Source organism: Cololabis saira, chromosome 1 (genome assembly GCF_033807715.1).
Source record: "Cololabis saira isolate AMF1-May2022 chromosome 1, fColSai1.1, whole genome shotgun sequence".
Lineage (NCBI taxonomy): Eukaryota > Metazoa > Chordata > Actinopteri > Beloniformes > Belonidae > Cololabis > Cololabis saira.
The window spans coordinates 49,872,417-49,891,257 of record NC_084587.1 but is presented as its reverse complement, the minus strand read 5'-3'; the positions used below and the strand labels follow the sequence as shown (position 1 = coordinate 49,891,257).

Sequence of the window (18,841 nt, the reverse complement as noted above, 5' to 3'; positions counted from 1 at the left end):
CCCTTCAAACATCTCTTGGGACGGAACTGACAGGTGATCTCATAATGTGTGGTCAAGGGTTCACTTGTTTTCCGAAGCATGTTCGGCATGAAGGTTTTTATGGTTCGGTGCATGCAGCGCACCAACGGTTAAATTAAGTAGGTAGATAAATAACACTTGGGTAATGTGCAGAAAAAAGCATGACAGAAGAGATGACAGTTATTCATTTATTTTAAGACGTAACCTCTCTCATTACTCTGAAATGGAGATGGTACGCCACTGTTGCTGTTTTGTCCGCATTTCTGTTCATGGAACAACTTTTCAAGTTCAGGTTGGTGCTTTGTTGAAAGGGGCACAGAAATGTTAGGGATAATACGTTTGTTTTCGTGATTTGTTGCAAAATCTTACGCTCAAGAGTCTCGGGTTGAACCCAAAAGCGGACACAAGGCTGGAGTAGGGCAGACCAGGTTCTTTATTTGAACCCCACAGGTTCACAGCTGCTGAAGCGAAGGGTAGAATTGAGTGGAGAGCCGGGTGGAGAGTAATCGCTGGGGGAGTGCAGAGCAGGAGGAGGAGGCAGTGGGGCTGATTATCAGCCTGCAGCAGGTGCCTGGTTGTGAGCCTGCAGGCTCCGCCCAGTTCCCCAGTGCAGCTCTGCAGCAGACAAACACAAGCAGAACACGCCACACCGACAGTACAGCCCCAGATGGTGACGTACAGAGTACCTAAGGTGTTCATTTCATGCTCAGTGCCGCGCAGGGATTACAACGTGGTTGGTGATGCTGGTTCCTGCTAAGTGCTTTAAGTGGACAAAAATAAGTGCCGGTACTCCCCTTATTCAACTGATGTCAGGTAAATTAGGCGGAGGGTAACAGCAGATGATTAAGTGATATATTTAAATACTAGGACATGATCCTGATTTTTAAAAAGAAATTTTTTTTATTGAATTTTCACAAACAAATTATGTGTACACAAGGGAGGTCTTCAGGGGGGCAGCCATCAGGTAGCATAATTACTAATTACATAATTACTCCTATGTGGGATCAATAAAGTTCTTATTTTTGCCATCTGATAAAATTAAATATATTATATTTGGTGCATAACTGTTTCCCAAGTATATTAGTGCGTGTGTGAATTAATTAATGAGACGTAAAACGTAAATTTCTTTGTAGAAAGGTTAGCACTGACGCTACACAGCAGGTTGTGCAGTGGTTAGCACTGACGCTATATAGCAGGTTGTGCAGTGGTTAGCACTGACGCTATATAGCAGGTCGTGCAGTGGTTAGCACTGACGCTACACAGCAGGGATGTGCAGTGGGAATTAAATATATCATTAAAAATGTGTCATTTAGCCGTCTCTTGGCGCATCAGTTGAAGCGACAAGCTGCTACACGACTTATTCCAGAGGTTAATGACAATCACAACGTTTTGCAAACCACTCCTTCTGGGGTTAATCAGGCATTCGCCTCTTTCTACTCTTCACTGTATACGTCTGAATCCCCAGCTGACACATCTGGTATGACCGCCTTCCTTTCAAATCTTAACTTCCCTAAGCTTGATTTGACCGCAGCAACAAAATTGGACGAACCATTAGGGCTAACTGAATTAGTAGATTCCGTTAAATCAATGCAAAGTAATAAATCTCCAGGCCCTGACGGCTTTCCTACTGAATTTTATAAAGTCTTTAATGGGAAACTTGCCCCCCTACTACTTGATATGTACAATGAATCCCTGACTAACGGTTCTCTCCCCCCCACTCTGACACAGGCTACTATTTCTGTTATTCATAAAAAAGGTAGAGACTCGGTCAATTGTGGATCCTATAGGCCTATATCTCTGCTGAATGTTGACAGCAAGATACTGGCAAAAACACTTTCTGCCAGATTAGAACAGTTTCTGCCGAGTATCATTTCAGAGGAGCAGTCTGGTTTTATTCGAAACCGCCATTCATTCTCGAATATCAGAAAGTTAATGAATATTATATACTCCCCATCCTCTCCGAATACCCCCGAAGCGGCCATCTCTATGGATTCTGAAAAGGCTTTTGATAGAGTCGAATTTGGTTATTTGTTAGCGGTACTTAAGGAATTTGGTTTTGGAGAGACTTTCATCTCATGGGTCCAGCTGTTATACACCAACCCTAGGGCGAGTGTTTGTACTAATGATCTGAGGTCGGAGTATTTCCCTTTGACGAGAGGTACGAGACAGGGTTGCCCACTATCCCCTCTTTTATTTGCTATTTCCATCGAACCTTTATCTATTGCTTTAAGAACGTCACAGTTCCTTCGTGGTATAGTGCGGGAGGGTATAGAATTCAGGGTGTCTCTGTACGCTGATGACCTGTTGTTATATTTATCTGACCCGATTTCTGCTATCCCTCATGTTCTTTCTATTCTTAAGGATTTTGGTCAATTTTCTGGATTTAAACTGAACTATCAAAAAAGTGAATTCTATCCAATTAATGACAGTGCTAAACGTATTGCGCAGTCAAAACTGCCATTTCATATCTCGACCTCAGGATTCAAATATTTAGGTGTACGGGTTACCGATTCATTCTCCTCCCTCTTTTCAGCTAATTTCAAGCCTTTGCTGGAGCAAATTAAATCAGACCTCCAAAGATGGGATAGTCTGCCTCTGTCTTTGACAGGTAAAATCCAATCTGTCAAAATGACCATACTCCCAAAGTTCTCTTACCTTTTTCAATGTATTCCGTTATTTTTACCTAAATCATTTTTTAAATCTTTAGATCAGATGATTTCATCATTTATATGGGGTGGTAAACGGCCCAGAATAAAAAATTCTGCCTTACAGAGGAGCCGTGACGAAGGGGGTCTAGCTCTACCTAATTTTACTTACTATTATTGGTCAGCCAACGTTCAGAAAATGGCTTTCTGGTTTCATTCTCCTCAGACTGACTGGTGTGTGCTGGAATTTAAATCATGCCGCCCGGTCTCTCTCCCTGCGATACTTTACTCTAAATTACCCCTTTCACCAACTAAATTTACCCAAAATCCGGTTGTGATTGCTTCCATTAAGATTTGGTCACAGTTACGCTCCCACTTTAAATTTATAGATGGCTCCATAAATTGTTCTATACTTGGCAATAATTTATTTCTTCCCTCTTTATCAGACCCTGTGTTCGAACAATGGAAGGGTAAGGGTCTTATCAAATTTTCAGATCTTTATGAGAAAAATGTATTCTGTAGTTTTGATAAGATCCGTACGAAATATGATCTACCCCATAATGATCTCTTTCGATATTTTCAAATTAGAGATTTTGTTGTAAAGCAATTTCCCTCCTATCCTGAAAAACCGGCAGATAGACCATGGGACAACCTTCTAATATTGCATCCTGGACAAAAAGGCCACATTTCTGTAACATATCGATCTCTCATGAGACTGAATGAGCACCCTGTGATGAAAAGTAGAGCTAGATGGGAGGCAGAGTTGGGCGAGACTTTTCTGGACGAATGGTGGGATGGAGCTATTGATAAGATCAATACATCAACGTCGTGCGCTAGGCTAGGCCTTATCCAATTCAAAATCTTTCATAGACTTCACTATTGCAAATCTAAACTAGCAACGATATATCCCGAAGTTGAAGATAAATGTGATAGGTGTGCCCTCTCTCCGGCTAATCACACGCATATGTTTTGGTCTTGCCCCAAGCTAGTAGGTTATTGGACAAATATTTTCAAGATTTTGTCTGATGTATTTGATGTTCGTTTGGAGCCATCACCCCAGATAGCCATTTTTGGAATACCACCGGAATTTGGACTTTTGACCGCAAAACAGTCTAGAATGGTAGCATTTACCACACTGATAGCAAGACGAAGAATATTGTTGGGGTGGAAATCCCCAAAGCCTCCTTCTACTACCTTATGGCTCAAAGATGTTATGGATTTCTTAAAATTGGAAAAAATAAAATTCACAATTAGAGGTTCATTAGATAGGTTCTTCTTGAGTTGGCAACCATTTATTACCTATTTTGAAAATTTGAGGGTACTTCCAAAGGACTGAGCTGATGTCTTTGTTTCTTGTTGTTTGTTGTTTTTCATTTTTCTACCCCTAAAAATAGTAACAGCCCAATTACATTGGTATATAACTTTAATCTCTAGATAACCCATCTCTGTTTCGTTCTCACTTTATTTTCTTATTTAAGTTTACAGTCATTGCACTACTACTACTTTTATGTCACTGTATTAGTATTTTTTTATTTTTATTTATTTACTTATTTTTTATTTTTTTTTATTTTATTGTTATTATTTGTTTTATTTTTTGCTATTCCCAAAGGAAATTTAATGATGATAACCATGGGGGGAGGGATGGGGAGAGGGAGAAAAAAAAAAAAAAAAGGTATGTTCATCTGTTTTGCTCTGTATTGTGGAAACAATCTGCCAATAAAAACATATATAAAAAAAAAAAAAAAAAAAAAATGTGTCATTTATTAATTCAATGTGTCATTAATTAATTAAAATTTGAATTAAATATGTCATTAATTAATTAAAATACGATTCATTTTAAGTAAAACAATGTATTTAAATATTTCAGTATTTAATTAATTATTGACACATTTAATTAATGACACATTTAATTCCAATTTTAATTAATTAATGACATATTTAATTAATTAATTATATATTTAATTCCCATTTTTATTAATTAATTAATTCAGTATTTATTTATTTATTTAATTATGGCACTAAAAAATCCTCAATATCAGGGCTCCTTGCGAGGTGTTGATGAACTCTGGTAGTCTGAAATCCGTTGGCGTTGCGTGGCTGAGCTTTATTTTGAAAAACAGAACCGGAAGCGTTTCCTGCTGACGGGGATGGCGGAATTTATGCTGAACTTTATTTTGAAAACCCGTCCCGGAAGCGGTTCCTGCTGACGGTGATGGCGGAACGCGCAGCTCCGGTGCTAATCACGACGCGCTGAAAAGCCGCCGGGAGCATCCACAGTTATCAAAGACTCGATTCAGCCTCCCGTAAAGGTAGTAATTCAATGCGGAATGAACAAAGATACAGCTGATAAAAGCACGTAGCGCACTTCTTAGCAGCGGCTGACGTTAGGCGGCCTGCTGGCGGCTGCGCACAAGTGGCTAAATCAAGTGTTGTGGAGATAGATATCTTCCCGTGGATGAAGTGATTTGCGTATTTGTATTTAGCAGGTTTTTAAGAGTTGCAAATGAGGAATAATGCATGTATAAGTAAGGATATGTCCCAGATCAGCATGACTAGTCGAGGCCCAATGCACGGAACGAGCCCTGCAGGGCTCAAGGCTGATTTATGGTTCCGCATTACACCGACGCAGAGCCTACGCAGTAGGTTATGCGTCGACGCGCACCTTACGCCGTAGGCTCTGCGTCGATTTAACGCAGAACAATAATTCAGCCTTTAGGTTTGTTTTTCAGGGGAGTCAGAACTCAGCCTGGTGCAGTGATTGAAGACAATTTAAATGTCGACCTCAACAATTACAACTACTACATTCTGCAGAAAATCATAACCAAGCGATATGTTAATCTAATAACCCATTACAGTCACAATAACAAGTAGCAAAAATTAGTATAAGTGGCTTGTGCAAATTTCTTATTTCCTTTTTCTCTGCAATAAAGTCCAACTCAACTTGAATTGCAGCTAGATCCTGTTGAATCATGACCCAGGACTGCCTGCCTTTTTCTTTTCTTGTATAAACTTTGTACCTCCTCAAGATGCGCTCAGAAATGTCCGGGCTGCAGAAGTGTTGCTGAGAGTTTACTGCCTGCATTGCTGTGCACATGACATGGCTGATATTAGTACATTTAACCAGCTCAGAGTCAAATGAGTTGAGGCCATATGGACTCTCTAATGCAGTAAAAGTGTGAAACCTTTTGGTGCTAGAACCGGCTCGACTCAACTCAGCCTGGTTTCTTTTCCATAACAATTCAGCACCTGGAGGAGATGATAGATGTGCTGCTGGGTCTGTGAATTGTGTTCAATATCAAGTTAAAAAATGAGAGTGAGAGAAGCTTCGAGCAACGATTTTTTTTTTTTTTTTTTTTTTTTGTTAGTTTGTCTCTGCGCTGCTGAAAAGTCAGCTGGAGCCGTGAGCAGCTATGAAGAGACAGAGCTCCTGGTAGATCTGGTCGTTCCTTATCTCCGTCTAGATCCCTTTTTTAATTCTCTCCTCAGCACCAGGTTTATGAACATCTGACCCTCAGAGTTGGATCAGAAACAGACTTTTGCTGCCATTGCTGCTGGAATAAAATAAACAAGAAACTCCGTCAGAGTCTCTCTTTCGCTGATGTCACATCCTGACTCAGACGTCTGACTCCAACCCCCGACCAATCGGTGGCCTGTAGTGTGATGATGTCAGATACAGCCGACTCAGCCGCTTAGAACCTCGGCAAGTATCTACTCGGCACGTTAGACCCCTAGTGGAAAGGCGTAAAGTCGAGTCGGGCTGAGTAGGTACTAGTGGAAAAGCGCCATAACGCAGTAAAAGTGTGAAACCTTTGTTACGTCTATGCCTGGTGTCCACACTACCCCAATCAGTTTGACCCCTAGACTATATCCACTCAAAGATGAACTGATTATACTTTCAAAAACGTCCTGACAGAAATGTGTCAGTAAATGTGTGCGTCCACGTGAAATCTTTCCACTCTGGAACCTGGTTTCCAAAATGATCGTTTACAGACCCCCAAAATGCCGGCTTTGTATGGATGATACGCTGGTTTTATCAAATACTTTTGCATGTCTTCGTGTGGATGGGGCTCTAGAAACATTTTTGGTCTGTGACAGAGGCCGTTTCAGTTTGTAAATACAGCTGCAGCCTAATATGTATGGAGAAAATCAAAAGCCTTTAGGAACAATGATACTCAGCATCTGCACAGATGGAATTTCATTTTTCTTCCGAGGCACTATTGGTCTCTTCCTGATTGACCGTATGTGATATGATCATTACTGTAAAATGGCTGTTACTTTTTAAGCGGCATCGGTATAAGCAAGAGTTTTGACACAGAAGAGCCAGTGCTGCTGTTGTCCTTGTTATATGCAATTGTGCAACTAATTTCAGCATTTTTAACAATTCTGCCACTGCCTTCATTGTGGGATGTCCTTTTTGATGTGTGGTAGAACATCAAAGTATTTTAGTTTGAGAATGAAGTTACTGAAAACGTGATAACCCTGGGCCATTCTGTGCCTCGTCATGACCTGCAGGCTGTTCAGTGAACCCCGTAGGGCTGGGAGATACGGCAAAAAGAGTCAACCAGCATTTATTTTCCATATTGATCGATTTTTGTTACATTATACTTTCTTTGCTGCTCTTTAGAATTCCTGGCTAAAATTGAAATATCCAAGAAAAAACAAGAAGCACAGCTATTAGCCTCCCCGGGAAAGTCTACGCCAGGGTACTGGAGAGGAGAATACGGCCGATAGTTGAACCTCGGATTCAGGAGGAACAATACGGTTTTCGTCCCGGTCGTGGGACACTGGACCAGCTCTATACCCTCCGCAGGGTGCTCGAGGGTTCATGGGAGTTTGCCCAACCAGTCCGCATGTGTTTTCTGGATCTGGAGAAGGCATTTGACCGTGTCCCTCGTGCCATTCTGTGGGGGGGTCAGTGAGTATGGGATCCGGGGCCCTCTATTAAGGGCTGTCCGGTCTCTGTATGGTCGGAGCAGGAGTTTGGTTCGCATTGTAGATCAGACTTGTTCCCCGGTGCATGTTGGACTCCGGCAGGGCTGCCCTTTGTCACCGGTCCTGTTCATAATTTTTATGGACAGGATTTCTAGGCGCAGCCAGGGGCCGGAGGGGATCCGGTTTAGGAACCACAGGATTTCATCTCTGCTTTTTGCGGATGACGTTGTCCTGTTGGCTTCATCGGACCGGGACCTTCAGCATGTGCTGGGGCGGTTTGCGGCCGAGTGTGACGCGGCAGGGATGAGAATCAGCACCTCCAAGACCGAGGCCATGGTTCTCCATCGGAAAAGGGTGGCGTGCCTTCTCCGGGTGGGTGGAGAAGTCCTGCCTCAGGTGGAGGAGTTCAAGTATCTCGGGGTCTTGTTCACGAGTGAGGGCAAGATGGAGCGTGAGATTGACAGACGGATCGGTGCAGCGTCCGCAGTTATGCGGTCGATGTACCGGACCGTCGTGGTGAAGAAGGAGCTGAGTCGAAAGGCGAAGCTCTCGATTTACCGGTCAATCTACGCACCTACCCTCACCTATGGTCATGAAGTTTGGGTAGTAACCGAAAGGACAAGATCGTGGATACAAGCGGCCGAGATGAGTTTCCTCCGCAGGGTGGCTGGACGCTCCCTTAGAGATAGGGTGAGGAGTTCCAGGCATGTCCCTCCTCCCTAGGGAGGTGTTCCAGGCATGTCCCACCGGCAGGAGACCCTCTCTACTGGCCTGGGAACGTGTCGGACTCCCCTCGGAAGAGGTGAAGGAAGTCTGGGCATCTCTGCTGAGACTGCTGCCCCCGCGACCCGGTTCCGGATAAGCGGTGGAAAAGGGATGGCTAGATGGATATATGAATAACGCCCCTTTGAGGGTACACTTAAACGCGGGCCAGGACTAATGTAAACAGAGAATACGTGGAGTTGCGGGTCATGGGTGTGATTTGTTTATGACGAGGAATTCTGTGAGCTCCTCATCTCCTGAGCAGTGGTTTTCATAAATGAGCATATTACAGAACAGTAATCTGCAACTGGCTACTAAAATGTCAGGCTGCAGCTTTGCAAGACACAAAACTCTGGTGACTGACAAAAAGAAGAGCCTTAGAAAGAAGTTCCTCGTGTTCAACAAACACAACAGCAGGAGTGGCAGAGGGACACGGCTGGTCATATTCATGAAACAGGATGCTGCAAACATGCTTCTTCTGCTTTAACATGGGACAAGGTCATTTTATGACAAAAGGTCTAAATGGACTACTATTGTCCCTTCACTAGATAGAAAACATTTTAAATGCAAACATCTAAATGATAATATCTAAGCTTGGCACAAAAAGAAAGGAAATTAGTGTTTGGTAGTTGTAACAATGCTTTTGCAGCAAATCTTTTACTGTTCAAAAGCCTGTTTATTTATCTTTTAAATGGTGCCACGTTTGTAAGGATCATGCATTTGTTGGGTGAGCAGCAGAGCTGAGTATGTGGGTTGCGTCCATTGGAAAAAAAACCAAAAACATCCAAATCTTTTCTGCCAATGCTAAAAAACATTTTGCCATTGACTCTTGTTTAGTGGATTGGATGGTAGAAGTTTGAAGAAACAACACACATTGGCAATTTAAGAATGTATCCAATTATCTACCAGGAGCCCAGATAGATAGATATTCTAGAATTATGGTTAAGGCCTTGCTCAGGGGCCAAAGGTGGTTTATTTTGGTTGCCATTCTGGGGCTTGAACCTGGGTCCTCCAGACCCAAGCCCACCTCTGTAGCCACTAGACTTGGAGGATGCTGTGTGTGTGTGTGTGTGTGTGTGTGTGTGTGTGTGTGTGTGTGTGTGTGTGTGTGTGTGTGTGTGTGTGTGTGTGTGTGTGTGTGTGTGTGTGTGTGTGTGTGTGTGTGTGTGTGTGTGTGTGTGTGTGTGTGTGTGTGTGTGTGTGTGTGTGTGTGTGTGTGTGTGTGTGTGTGTGTGACGGCCGCTCGCTGCGTACCCTACGCCGTAGGATCTGCGTTGGTGTAACGCGGAACCATAAATCAGCCTTAACGATGCGAGTACCGCTGCTGCAAGCGCGGGCATATTATTATACATTATGGGATGTATATAGTTTGTAGCCAGCCAACTATGGCGCTGGCCAAAAAAAGAAAAAATATCGCGGGCGACAGACAACATGATGTAAAGAAATCTTTCTGCCAGGTACTGTGTTTGTGTTTGCATGTGACGCTGCAGGGAAGCATGAAGGAAAACACAGCCTAACGACACACCATGCGTCCGCGGGGTCCTAGCGCCAGGCACACGTGAGGCCATGCAAACCTGTATTTATACTAGTGTGGACATTAATGTTTTTCTACAATATTTCCTCCTCATGACAGTAAAAAAGGCCATTCTAAGCCAATTTACTGCAGCAATTCCTTTCCAAATCATTAGAAAATGTGGTTAACACCCAGTTGTGCATGAAAAAAAAATACCGTGATATACCGTGAAACCGATATAATTTTGAAAAATACCGTGATATACATTTTTGGTCATACCGCCCAGCACTAATGTTCAGCTCTCTCCTGTCACGTTAACGTTTGAGTGTATTTAGCATCACCATCTACAATACCCAATCATCACTTTAAAAGCAGGTTTTGAGGACTTTGTAGAGGCAAAATGTTGATCAATTCAGTACAGGTTTAGAGAAAACATAAGATGTTGAGCTGTGTTGATAAAAATAAGCTTGTTTCTCAGAGGTGGACCTCCTTTTTTCCTGTTTGGCCATGGGCGGTTGACCTTTTTCCTGTGCGTCCTGCAATACTTGTTTATGTCAAGCAGACCTCTATATCAAAATGTGTCGTCGATACTCATCATTTATTTGATGGTTGTTTACTAGCTTTCATACAATTACAATTAAGCTGTAGTTATGTTGTTTTAGTTTGCTTTTTCTTTGGCTGTGAGACATGGTGGGTGAGATATAAAATTAGGAAACATGGGAGTGATATAATTTTTCCATGCTTGCTTGGCATATGAGAAAATAGCAATACATCTGTGGAAAGGCTTTGTTTTGCTGCTAGGATTTGCTAGGGCTTATGTCGTATTTGATTAAAATGCACTCTGTTCCAACGTTCATCTTAGGTTAACAAATACTGTGAAACCGTTTTTTATCAATCTTTCTTTTTTCAATGACATCAAGAGGCTCAGACTTGTGCGTTCTGTCCTCTTGGCTATTAAATCAGTATTTTCAGTTTAGGAAAGTTCCATTCTATAATTTATTGATCTCATGAGGAAAATTATATATTGCAATAAAAGTACATTTTTAAAGTTTGGTTAAAGAGACAGTATAGATGGCTATAGCTGTAGGCTGGAAGGATCTTATGTAGGACTCTGTGTTGCAGCAGATCTGAAGAAGCCTCTTTTTTCCAATATGGGATTTAAAAAAAAAAAAAAAAAGATTTAATTTGGGCTTTCGGTTCTTCTTATGAATTCATTGTTGTTGCATGATGTTATGTTTCCACGTCCCGACTATGAAAAAGAGCTCTTTCTTAGTAGACTGCATTTCTTTCTACAAACACAATGAAGACGGACAGCGTATTTAAAAGTATGCATTGAGAAAAAAGGATGCTTGATCAGGGAGCTTCTTTTGAAATGAAAAGTTGAATCTTGTATATTGTAATAGCATATCTCTGCTTTCCACTTCAGCCTCGCCGTGCACACAGACAGTAACTCACACCTTTCTCCTTCCCTTCACTCGGAGCACAGTGGTACACTGTCCATCGCCAGCCGCATCAGAGGGACCCATTTCATTTTTGGACCTGTGGGCGCATTGACAGCTCTCCGACTTGCCCAGCTTGAGACTCAGACACAGATCGCTCTCCAGCAGCTCGCTATATTGGCATCTGTCATCGTTGGCAACCAGTATCACAGCAGTGATCTTGCAGCGGTGTCGCCTCCTCATCTTGCCCTCCTAAGTCTTTTAAATAGACAGCGGGTGTCAACTGTGGGATTGAATAGCGACACGAACAGCAAAAACTCCACATTCATTCGGCCAAGTTTGTCTTCTGCCATGTATTACCAACACCCTCAGCAGCAGGGGTCACAGCCCTTTGCTAACGCTCCCAGGCCTTCTCAACATCAGACACCTGCAAATCAACTTCCAAATGCCTCCAATATGCAGGGGATGGGCTTCCGGTTTCCCCGTCCCACTCAACTCCCCGATGAGCTGGAATCTGCCCTGGCTATCCGGGGGTCCAGAGATATGGACCACCGTCAAATGGACCATCTGAATCAACCGGGCCAAGCTTCAGGTTCTGTGATCGGTCAACAGGGAGGCTGTGGTTCTAATCCCATGTCACTCACTGCTGATAAGCAGCCTGGCCACCAGCAAGGAGTAGACTGGTCAGGCTACCAAGCCCCAGCGAAACTGTTTGGCAATCAGGCTGCACAACAGCAGCCCCAACCTCGGCAGTCCCACGGCGGTGGAACTGGTGGAGGAGACGGCCATGGCTTGTACACACCGGAGAGCGCCGGGAGCATCTTGGCCAGCTTTGGACTTTCAAATGAGGACTTGGAAGTGTTGAGTCACTACCCGGATGATCAGTTAACTCCTGATACTTTACCCTTCATACTCCGTGACATCCAAATTAACAAGTCGGGCACACCGAAAACTGTGGCTTCCACTTCTACACCTACATTTTCCCGCAACATCCATGATGTGTCAGTGCATCCTTCTGGCCCCTCACGCTCGCCAGAGGTGCCCAGCCTTCTTACCGTAACACAGACTGCAGGAAAAGTGATTGACTACGGCCATGCTAGTCGGGGAAACGATGAGAGTACCCCTAGAGAGACATTCAAAAGAGAACCACTCTCCAGTGAAAGGACTGTTAAAATGTACCCAGCGTCGTCATTGTCAACGGTTCAGAAGGTGGATAAAACTGAAAGTCGGGACGTTCAAAAGGAAGCAAACAAGCACGGAGACCGGGATTATCGAAGGACGAGCAGCGAAAAACGCAAGAGGAGCAGGTCACCGGTGAAAAAATTTCAATCGTCGCCTAAATCTCGTAATCTGGACAGGGACTATCGACACGATGGATCCAAAGCAAGGCCCTCATCTGCATCCAGGAACAAGGCTTCTTCAAGACCAGCTCTCTCTTCGTCTGGCTCAAGAGCACATGGCAGCAGCAGGAAGTTCCCTACTCCTACCATGATAAGTGATTTTGCGGCTGTGCCTCCAAAGGTGTATCCCCATACCTGCTCCCTGTGCCACGTACAGTGTGATGATGAAAAGGTGAGTGTTAACGAGTCCTCGTACCAACACCTGCCTGTGCAGCATTCGTTTTGTGACCTCCCACCACACAGTTGTCAAGTTGATTTTTTTTTTTTGATTTTGCAACAGTACACTTCTACATTAATATAATCTGAAACAGACTAGAAAATGGTGATGATTTTTATTTATCTATTTTTTAAAAACATCGAGTTGCACTGTTAATGCACAATGTGGTTTACCCTGGGTGTCTTTGAAAGCTTAGTTGTACCCCCGATTGTTGTAGCTCCATATGGTTGGACCATCTGAGGTGTTGTCTTTGGGCTAATGTACCCTTTCACAGCAGACATTTTTACCCATAACAGTAGAAGAATATATGGAATAATTATCCAGTGTCCATATAGAGGGTCTGCATTGGCGTCACTTTCCCACTGGACCACGCCCCCTTACTCTCACTGAGTGGTAAAACGTCGGCAAAGATTATCGGCTTAAACTAAAGGCAGTTGGACTTGACAGTGACCCGTACAGTTACCCCAAGAACCAGTGGTCCATGGACATTAATATTTGACCACGAATTGAATTTCCTGATATTTGTACTTAATTTCTACACCAAGGAAATACATGAAGCAAAGCTTGAAGGCATACAAAAGTCTTTTTTTCCTAATTTAAGGCAGGATTTGTTGGTGACATTAAAGTTATGAGGACACTGAACTTTATGATTTAGCTACCCAAAAATCCAACATTACCTGATACAAAATGGGAACTGCAAATCCACGTTTCGGTGCCTGGAATCCAGTTGTTTCTGTGAATTGCAGTGATCCATTTGTCTCTCTTAAGCTTATTTTTCAGCAGTCTGTAAAACGATAACTCAGATTTCTTGAGTACAGTCGATCGCACAACAGCTCTTTCCCATTTTAGAAGTTTTCGAGTTGCTCAAACTGAAAGTTTACGCTGCCACTCAGTCTTTCTGCCACTCAGTGGGCGTAACCCGCTGTGAAGTCGCATCTGTGACGTCATGCACATTCCCTCTATTGGCAGCAGCATGGTGAAAGGTAGCAAACACAATTGCAGAACTTTTCTTTCTCTTTTTTTTTAACTGAATTGAGACAACTTAAATATTAAATTCACAACATGGAATTACAAGATGTCAAGAAAAGCTAAAGGAAATGGGGTGGTACTGAAAAGAAAAATGATAAAATCCCCTTTTTGCTTCGTCCGCCATTATATTTCCAGATGTCTGCTGTGCAAAGGATCTGTTACTGGAAAGGCAGCAGCTAGAAAACCACTGTCTGCTTCTTTTTAAATGTTTCTTTAGACGTGAATTTAGCGATATAAACTTAGCACAAAAAATAAGGGAATTTGTGTTAGGTTATTCGCAACAAATCATATACTGTTGGAAAGCCTCTTTTCTTCTCTTTTAAAGGGTGCCATGTTTGTAAGGATCATGCATATGTTGGACGAGCAGTGGAGCTGAGTATGTGGGTTGCGTCCATGAAAAAACTTCCAAATCTTCTCTGCCAATGCCGAATAGCTCATTTTACCATTGACTCTTGTTTGGTGTTTGGATGATAGAAGTTTGACATGTTGGCAATTAAAAAAATTATCCATATATCTATCAGGAGCCCCAGTAGTCTGTGGAAGAACCATACACAACCACGACAGCCTGGCCCCTCCCCCTCATGCCGTGGGATGGCACAATCAAGCTGATCCCAGCCTCAAAGAGGTTGAAGACTGCTGGCATGTCCTTCTATCCATTTCACAGCCAACTTCTGGAGGTGGTCTCTGATAAACCCGCTCTGTGGTGGGGGGCGGTTTGATCTTGGAGGATGGAGTTTGACACTGGCTGCAGAATCTCATGTTGATATCTCTGCATTCAGATTGGCTCCAATGATGATGAGCCGCGTTCCTCCAGTGAGGGAGAGGCCGCCCCACACCATCACACTGCCTCCACCATACCATGTCACTCCATCACTGCAGCATAGTCTCACAGCAAGAAGGTCCTGGGTTCAATTCCTGCCGGGGACGCTGTGGACGATGAGTGCGTGTTTCCCTCATGCCTTCAGCGGCCACACCCTAGGTGGGGTTGGTGAAAGGGCCTTTCTATGTGGAGTTTGCATGTTCTCCCCCGTGTTCCCTTGGGTAGCTAAACATGCACACAGTCCTGGGCTATACTGCCCCCTCTGGCCAACCGGGGCGCCAGATGGGGTGGGGAGGATCTGGCCGGAATAACGTGATCCTTCCACGCGCTACGTCCGGCCGGAGAAGCCCCACCCTGTCTGGTGAAAAGAAGCTGCTCACTCATCAAGTAAGGAGGAGACTTGAGCCCAGCAGCCTGCTCACTCTACCTGCCCCCTCCTGGGTAGAGGGGCAATGCCCAGGACTGACTTAGGGAGGAGCACTGGGGGATAAAATGGGGAAAAACATTTGGATAAAAAAATTTAAAATTGTAGATTGTAGGGGGTCTATGGGCCAATCCCAATGTTCACCCTACTCACTACCACTTCACCCTCAAAATGAAGCCACAGGCGTAGGGCCCTTGTAATCTTCCCTAGGGATTCGGACACCATTTGCTACATCACTGCATGGTTTACGTTCGGGTACGTAAGCGACTGCGTAGTTACGTTTGCACATACGTCACACCATATCAGGAAGCCCAGAGCTAAAAGCAATTTTCCGCTGTAGCGCTGTTAATATGCCAATTTATTAAGTTTTAATATTTTTTCAGTTTATCCAAATAACGCCTGTTAAGAAATTTGCTCCGATGTTTTCGGGGATGAGAAGAGCTGCCGGCTTGGGAGCAGCAGCTGGTTCCGCGTTAAATCGACGCAGAGCCTACGCCGTAGGTAACGTGGAACCATAAATCAGCCTTTATTCTGGCGAGATCTGAAAAGACTTCGCAACAACGGGCAAGCGAGTGATTATGTACATTCACAATTTTTCTGGCCTTCGGTCAGCGAGTCAGCATCTGAAATCCCTCGCTGTGAAAGGCTAGATTCATACACACTAGCCCTCGTTATGCCCACTAGCCCTACATGCAAAGAGGAATTGGGACACCACTACCCTCACGGGAACGCACAAAATTAAGGGGTAGGGCTGAAAAGTAGGACTAGGGGGGGATTGGGACTGGGCCATAGTGTGTCTTCTCCACACTTTGACCCTACAATCCAACTGCTGTAGGCAGAATCTGGACTCATCACTGAACATAATTTCCAGTGAAAATGTTGCTGACAGCAATGCAGACAGGTCTGACGGAGAACGGCAGTCATGGCAGGTCTCCCGGGAGACCTGCATATTGTCCTGCAAAGCATCAGGCACCTGACTGGCAACACCTGGAGTCACCTGAAGCTCAAAAAAGAGTCAATAGCAACAGCAAAATAAGCTGTTGGGCATTAGCAGAGAAGATTTGGTGAATTTTTCATGGGCACATCCTCATCCCACAAATGCATGTTCCTCACAAACATGGCACCATCTAAATGGGAAAAAAACAGGCTTTCCAACGGTATAAGATTTAATGGCAAGGAGCATTGTTACAACAAATAAATCTACCAAACACACACATCCTCACTTTTTGTGCTATGTTTATTTTAGATGATCTGATTAAGAGTAATAAATGGCATTCAGATTTCATTTGAATGCTTTTAGTCTTGGTTTATCACTATTAGATAATTGCTGAATTGTTGTTCTACCACAGCACCACTCAGTCTTTCTCCCCATTGGTCAGTTTGGAATGCTTAAGAGAGCAAAAGCAACCAGGTTTTTTAACGTTTCTTCTAAAAACATGAATGATGTGAGATGCCACAGCCATGTTTCCTTGTTGGGGAGACTAAGACATCAATTCAGGGAGGAATAATCCTTAACTAAGACACAACTTCTGGAATCCCACAATAATTACGCTTTTTCCCCAAATAGTACAGTTTCAAAGCAAAGAGTAGTTATCTGTAAATCTGGTGAGTAGTTTTACTTGAGCACGTGACGGGGACAGGGCTTTGTGAATCAAAGATTTTCTTGTTTTATAGAAACGACTCACTTTTTTTTTCTGTGGTAAGTATAACGTAATGTATTAAGCTTCTGTTTAAAGTTCCCATTATATTAATTCAAAATTTAATGATGCTGAAAAACTGTATTTGGACATAACCAGCACTTAAAGGTATGAGGTTGAAAATGATAAAACAATCCTGTGGTTATCATTTGTAAAAATGATGCTGATGTATGTTTTTTTTGCTGGAGGTTGATAATGAGGATTTTTAGTTATTTATACAGACTAATGAATCATACTGTAACTAGGCCATTTGTAAAATTGGCATTAAATGTTGCTGAAATGGAATTTTAAGCTCCTTAAATCTTAGGTGCACATATTTTGTCTTATGTGAATCTGAACATTTATACTGGACAGCTAATTTAAAATGTTAAAAACTGATAAAATAGAAATGTCCTCTTCTTTCGGTAATAATTACTATTCAATAAGCTCCTAAATTCCCCAGAAAAGCCAACCCTCTGGTTCCAGGATTTGTAGAAGGGTTTCTTCTGGAATGGCTTTGTGATTGACTTTAAGCTAGAATAACTGTTTCTACAATGGCTCATACCACCTAGAATCGCAGTACTATAGTTTGTAATTACTCAAAATAGTTGAGTGTATATGCAAAACCTCATAAAACTACAAGTCACTGCTTACATTTTAAATAGACTGATTTCTCTTTTATGATCTAAACATGTTGCAAGTTTATGAATGAATGCTAATCTTTATTATGCCACGATCCTGCAGTGTGTTCTGGTCTGTTTAAAGGTTTAAAAGCTCTAACTCTTCTCATTATTAGAATTTTTGAACATATTTTAAAATATTTATAAATATTTAAAAAAAATGTTTGTCTTATGGAATTGTTATGCATCAGTAATTACCACTTAACTTTTTGTTTTATGAGCAAAGATTCATGTCCTCAGACCTGGAAAAGAGCCTTTGTCTTCAGAATTTTATGTTAAAAAAACTTTTCTTTTCTCTGTACAGAGATAAATATTGTATTAATGGTGAAGATTGTCCTATTGAGACTAAAGATAAAGATATATACAACTTGTCTGTAAAGGACACTTTTGATTTGACCTGAGCAAGATGAAGCATTGTGTTGTATTTCTGGGGGAGATTCAAGCACTGAGCCCTGAATATATCAAGCCTGAGAAAGAATGAGACTAATTGTTTTTTTTTTTTTTTTAGTCTATCTCTCCCCCCTAATGTCCATACTTGCGAGTTGTAATGCTGTCTTTGGTCGATTGTGTCCGTTTGTATCTCAGTGACGATTTCCTTTCCTATGTCTTTCCTTTTCTCTGGAACTCTAGGACTTGGTTGACCACATTAACACGGTCAACCACACCTGTGCCTGCAGAGACCTGCGCAACAAGTGAGGACTAACCTGCCGCCCTTTAGTAGGAAACGGAAGTAAAACATACAATTCAACACAAATATGAATGTACGATGAAGTATTGGGGCCAAACTAAGACAAAAAAAAAATTTAAATTACGAGAATAAAGTCATAATATTATGAGAATAAAGTCATAATATTATGAGAATAAAGTCATGATATTACACTGCAAAAACTCAAAATCTTACCAAGAATATTTCTTATTTCTAGTTAAATGTATCATTTTTAATCAAACAAATCTCATTACACTTAAATGAGTATTTGACAATTTTCACATGGTCCAAGTAAATTTTTCCTTTAAAATAAGTAGAAAAATCTGCCAGTGGAACAAGTTTTTTTTTGCTTGTAATGAGAAGATAAATCTTGTTCCACTGGCAGATTTTTCTACTTATTTCAAGTGAAAATTTACTTGAAACAGGTGAAAATAGTCAAATAACAAGTTATGTTGTGTAATGACTTGTTTTAAGTGTAATGAGATTTTTTTTGACTAAAAATGACATTTTAACTAGAAATAAGACAAATATTCTTAGTAAGATTTTGAGTTTTTGTAGTGTATGAGAATAAAGTCATAAT

General features: G+C 42.2%; 1 protein-coding gene across 3 annotated transcripts in view; it reads left to right on the top strand.

The window, feature by feature from the left end:
- LOC133447198 (uncharacterized) overlaps window positions 1-18,841 on the top strand; it is a 68,150-nt gene that overhangs the window by 16,593 nt on the left and 32,716 nt on the right. For 2 of the 3 annotated variants that reach the window (XM_061725748.1, XM_061725740.1), the window contains exons 2-3: window positions 11,297-12,881; window positions 18,186-18,247. In XM_061725748.1, coding sequence (XP_061581732.1) covers window positions 11,297-12,881; window positions 18,186-18,247 — 1,647 coding nt within the window. The remainder of the gene's footprint in view (window positions 1-11,296; window positions 12,882-18,185; window positions 18,248-18,841) is intronic. The other variant, XM_061725757.1, reaches the window with a different exon arrangement.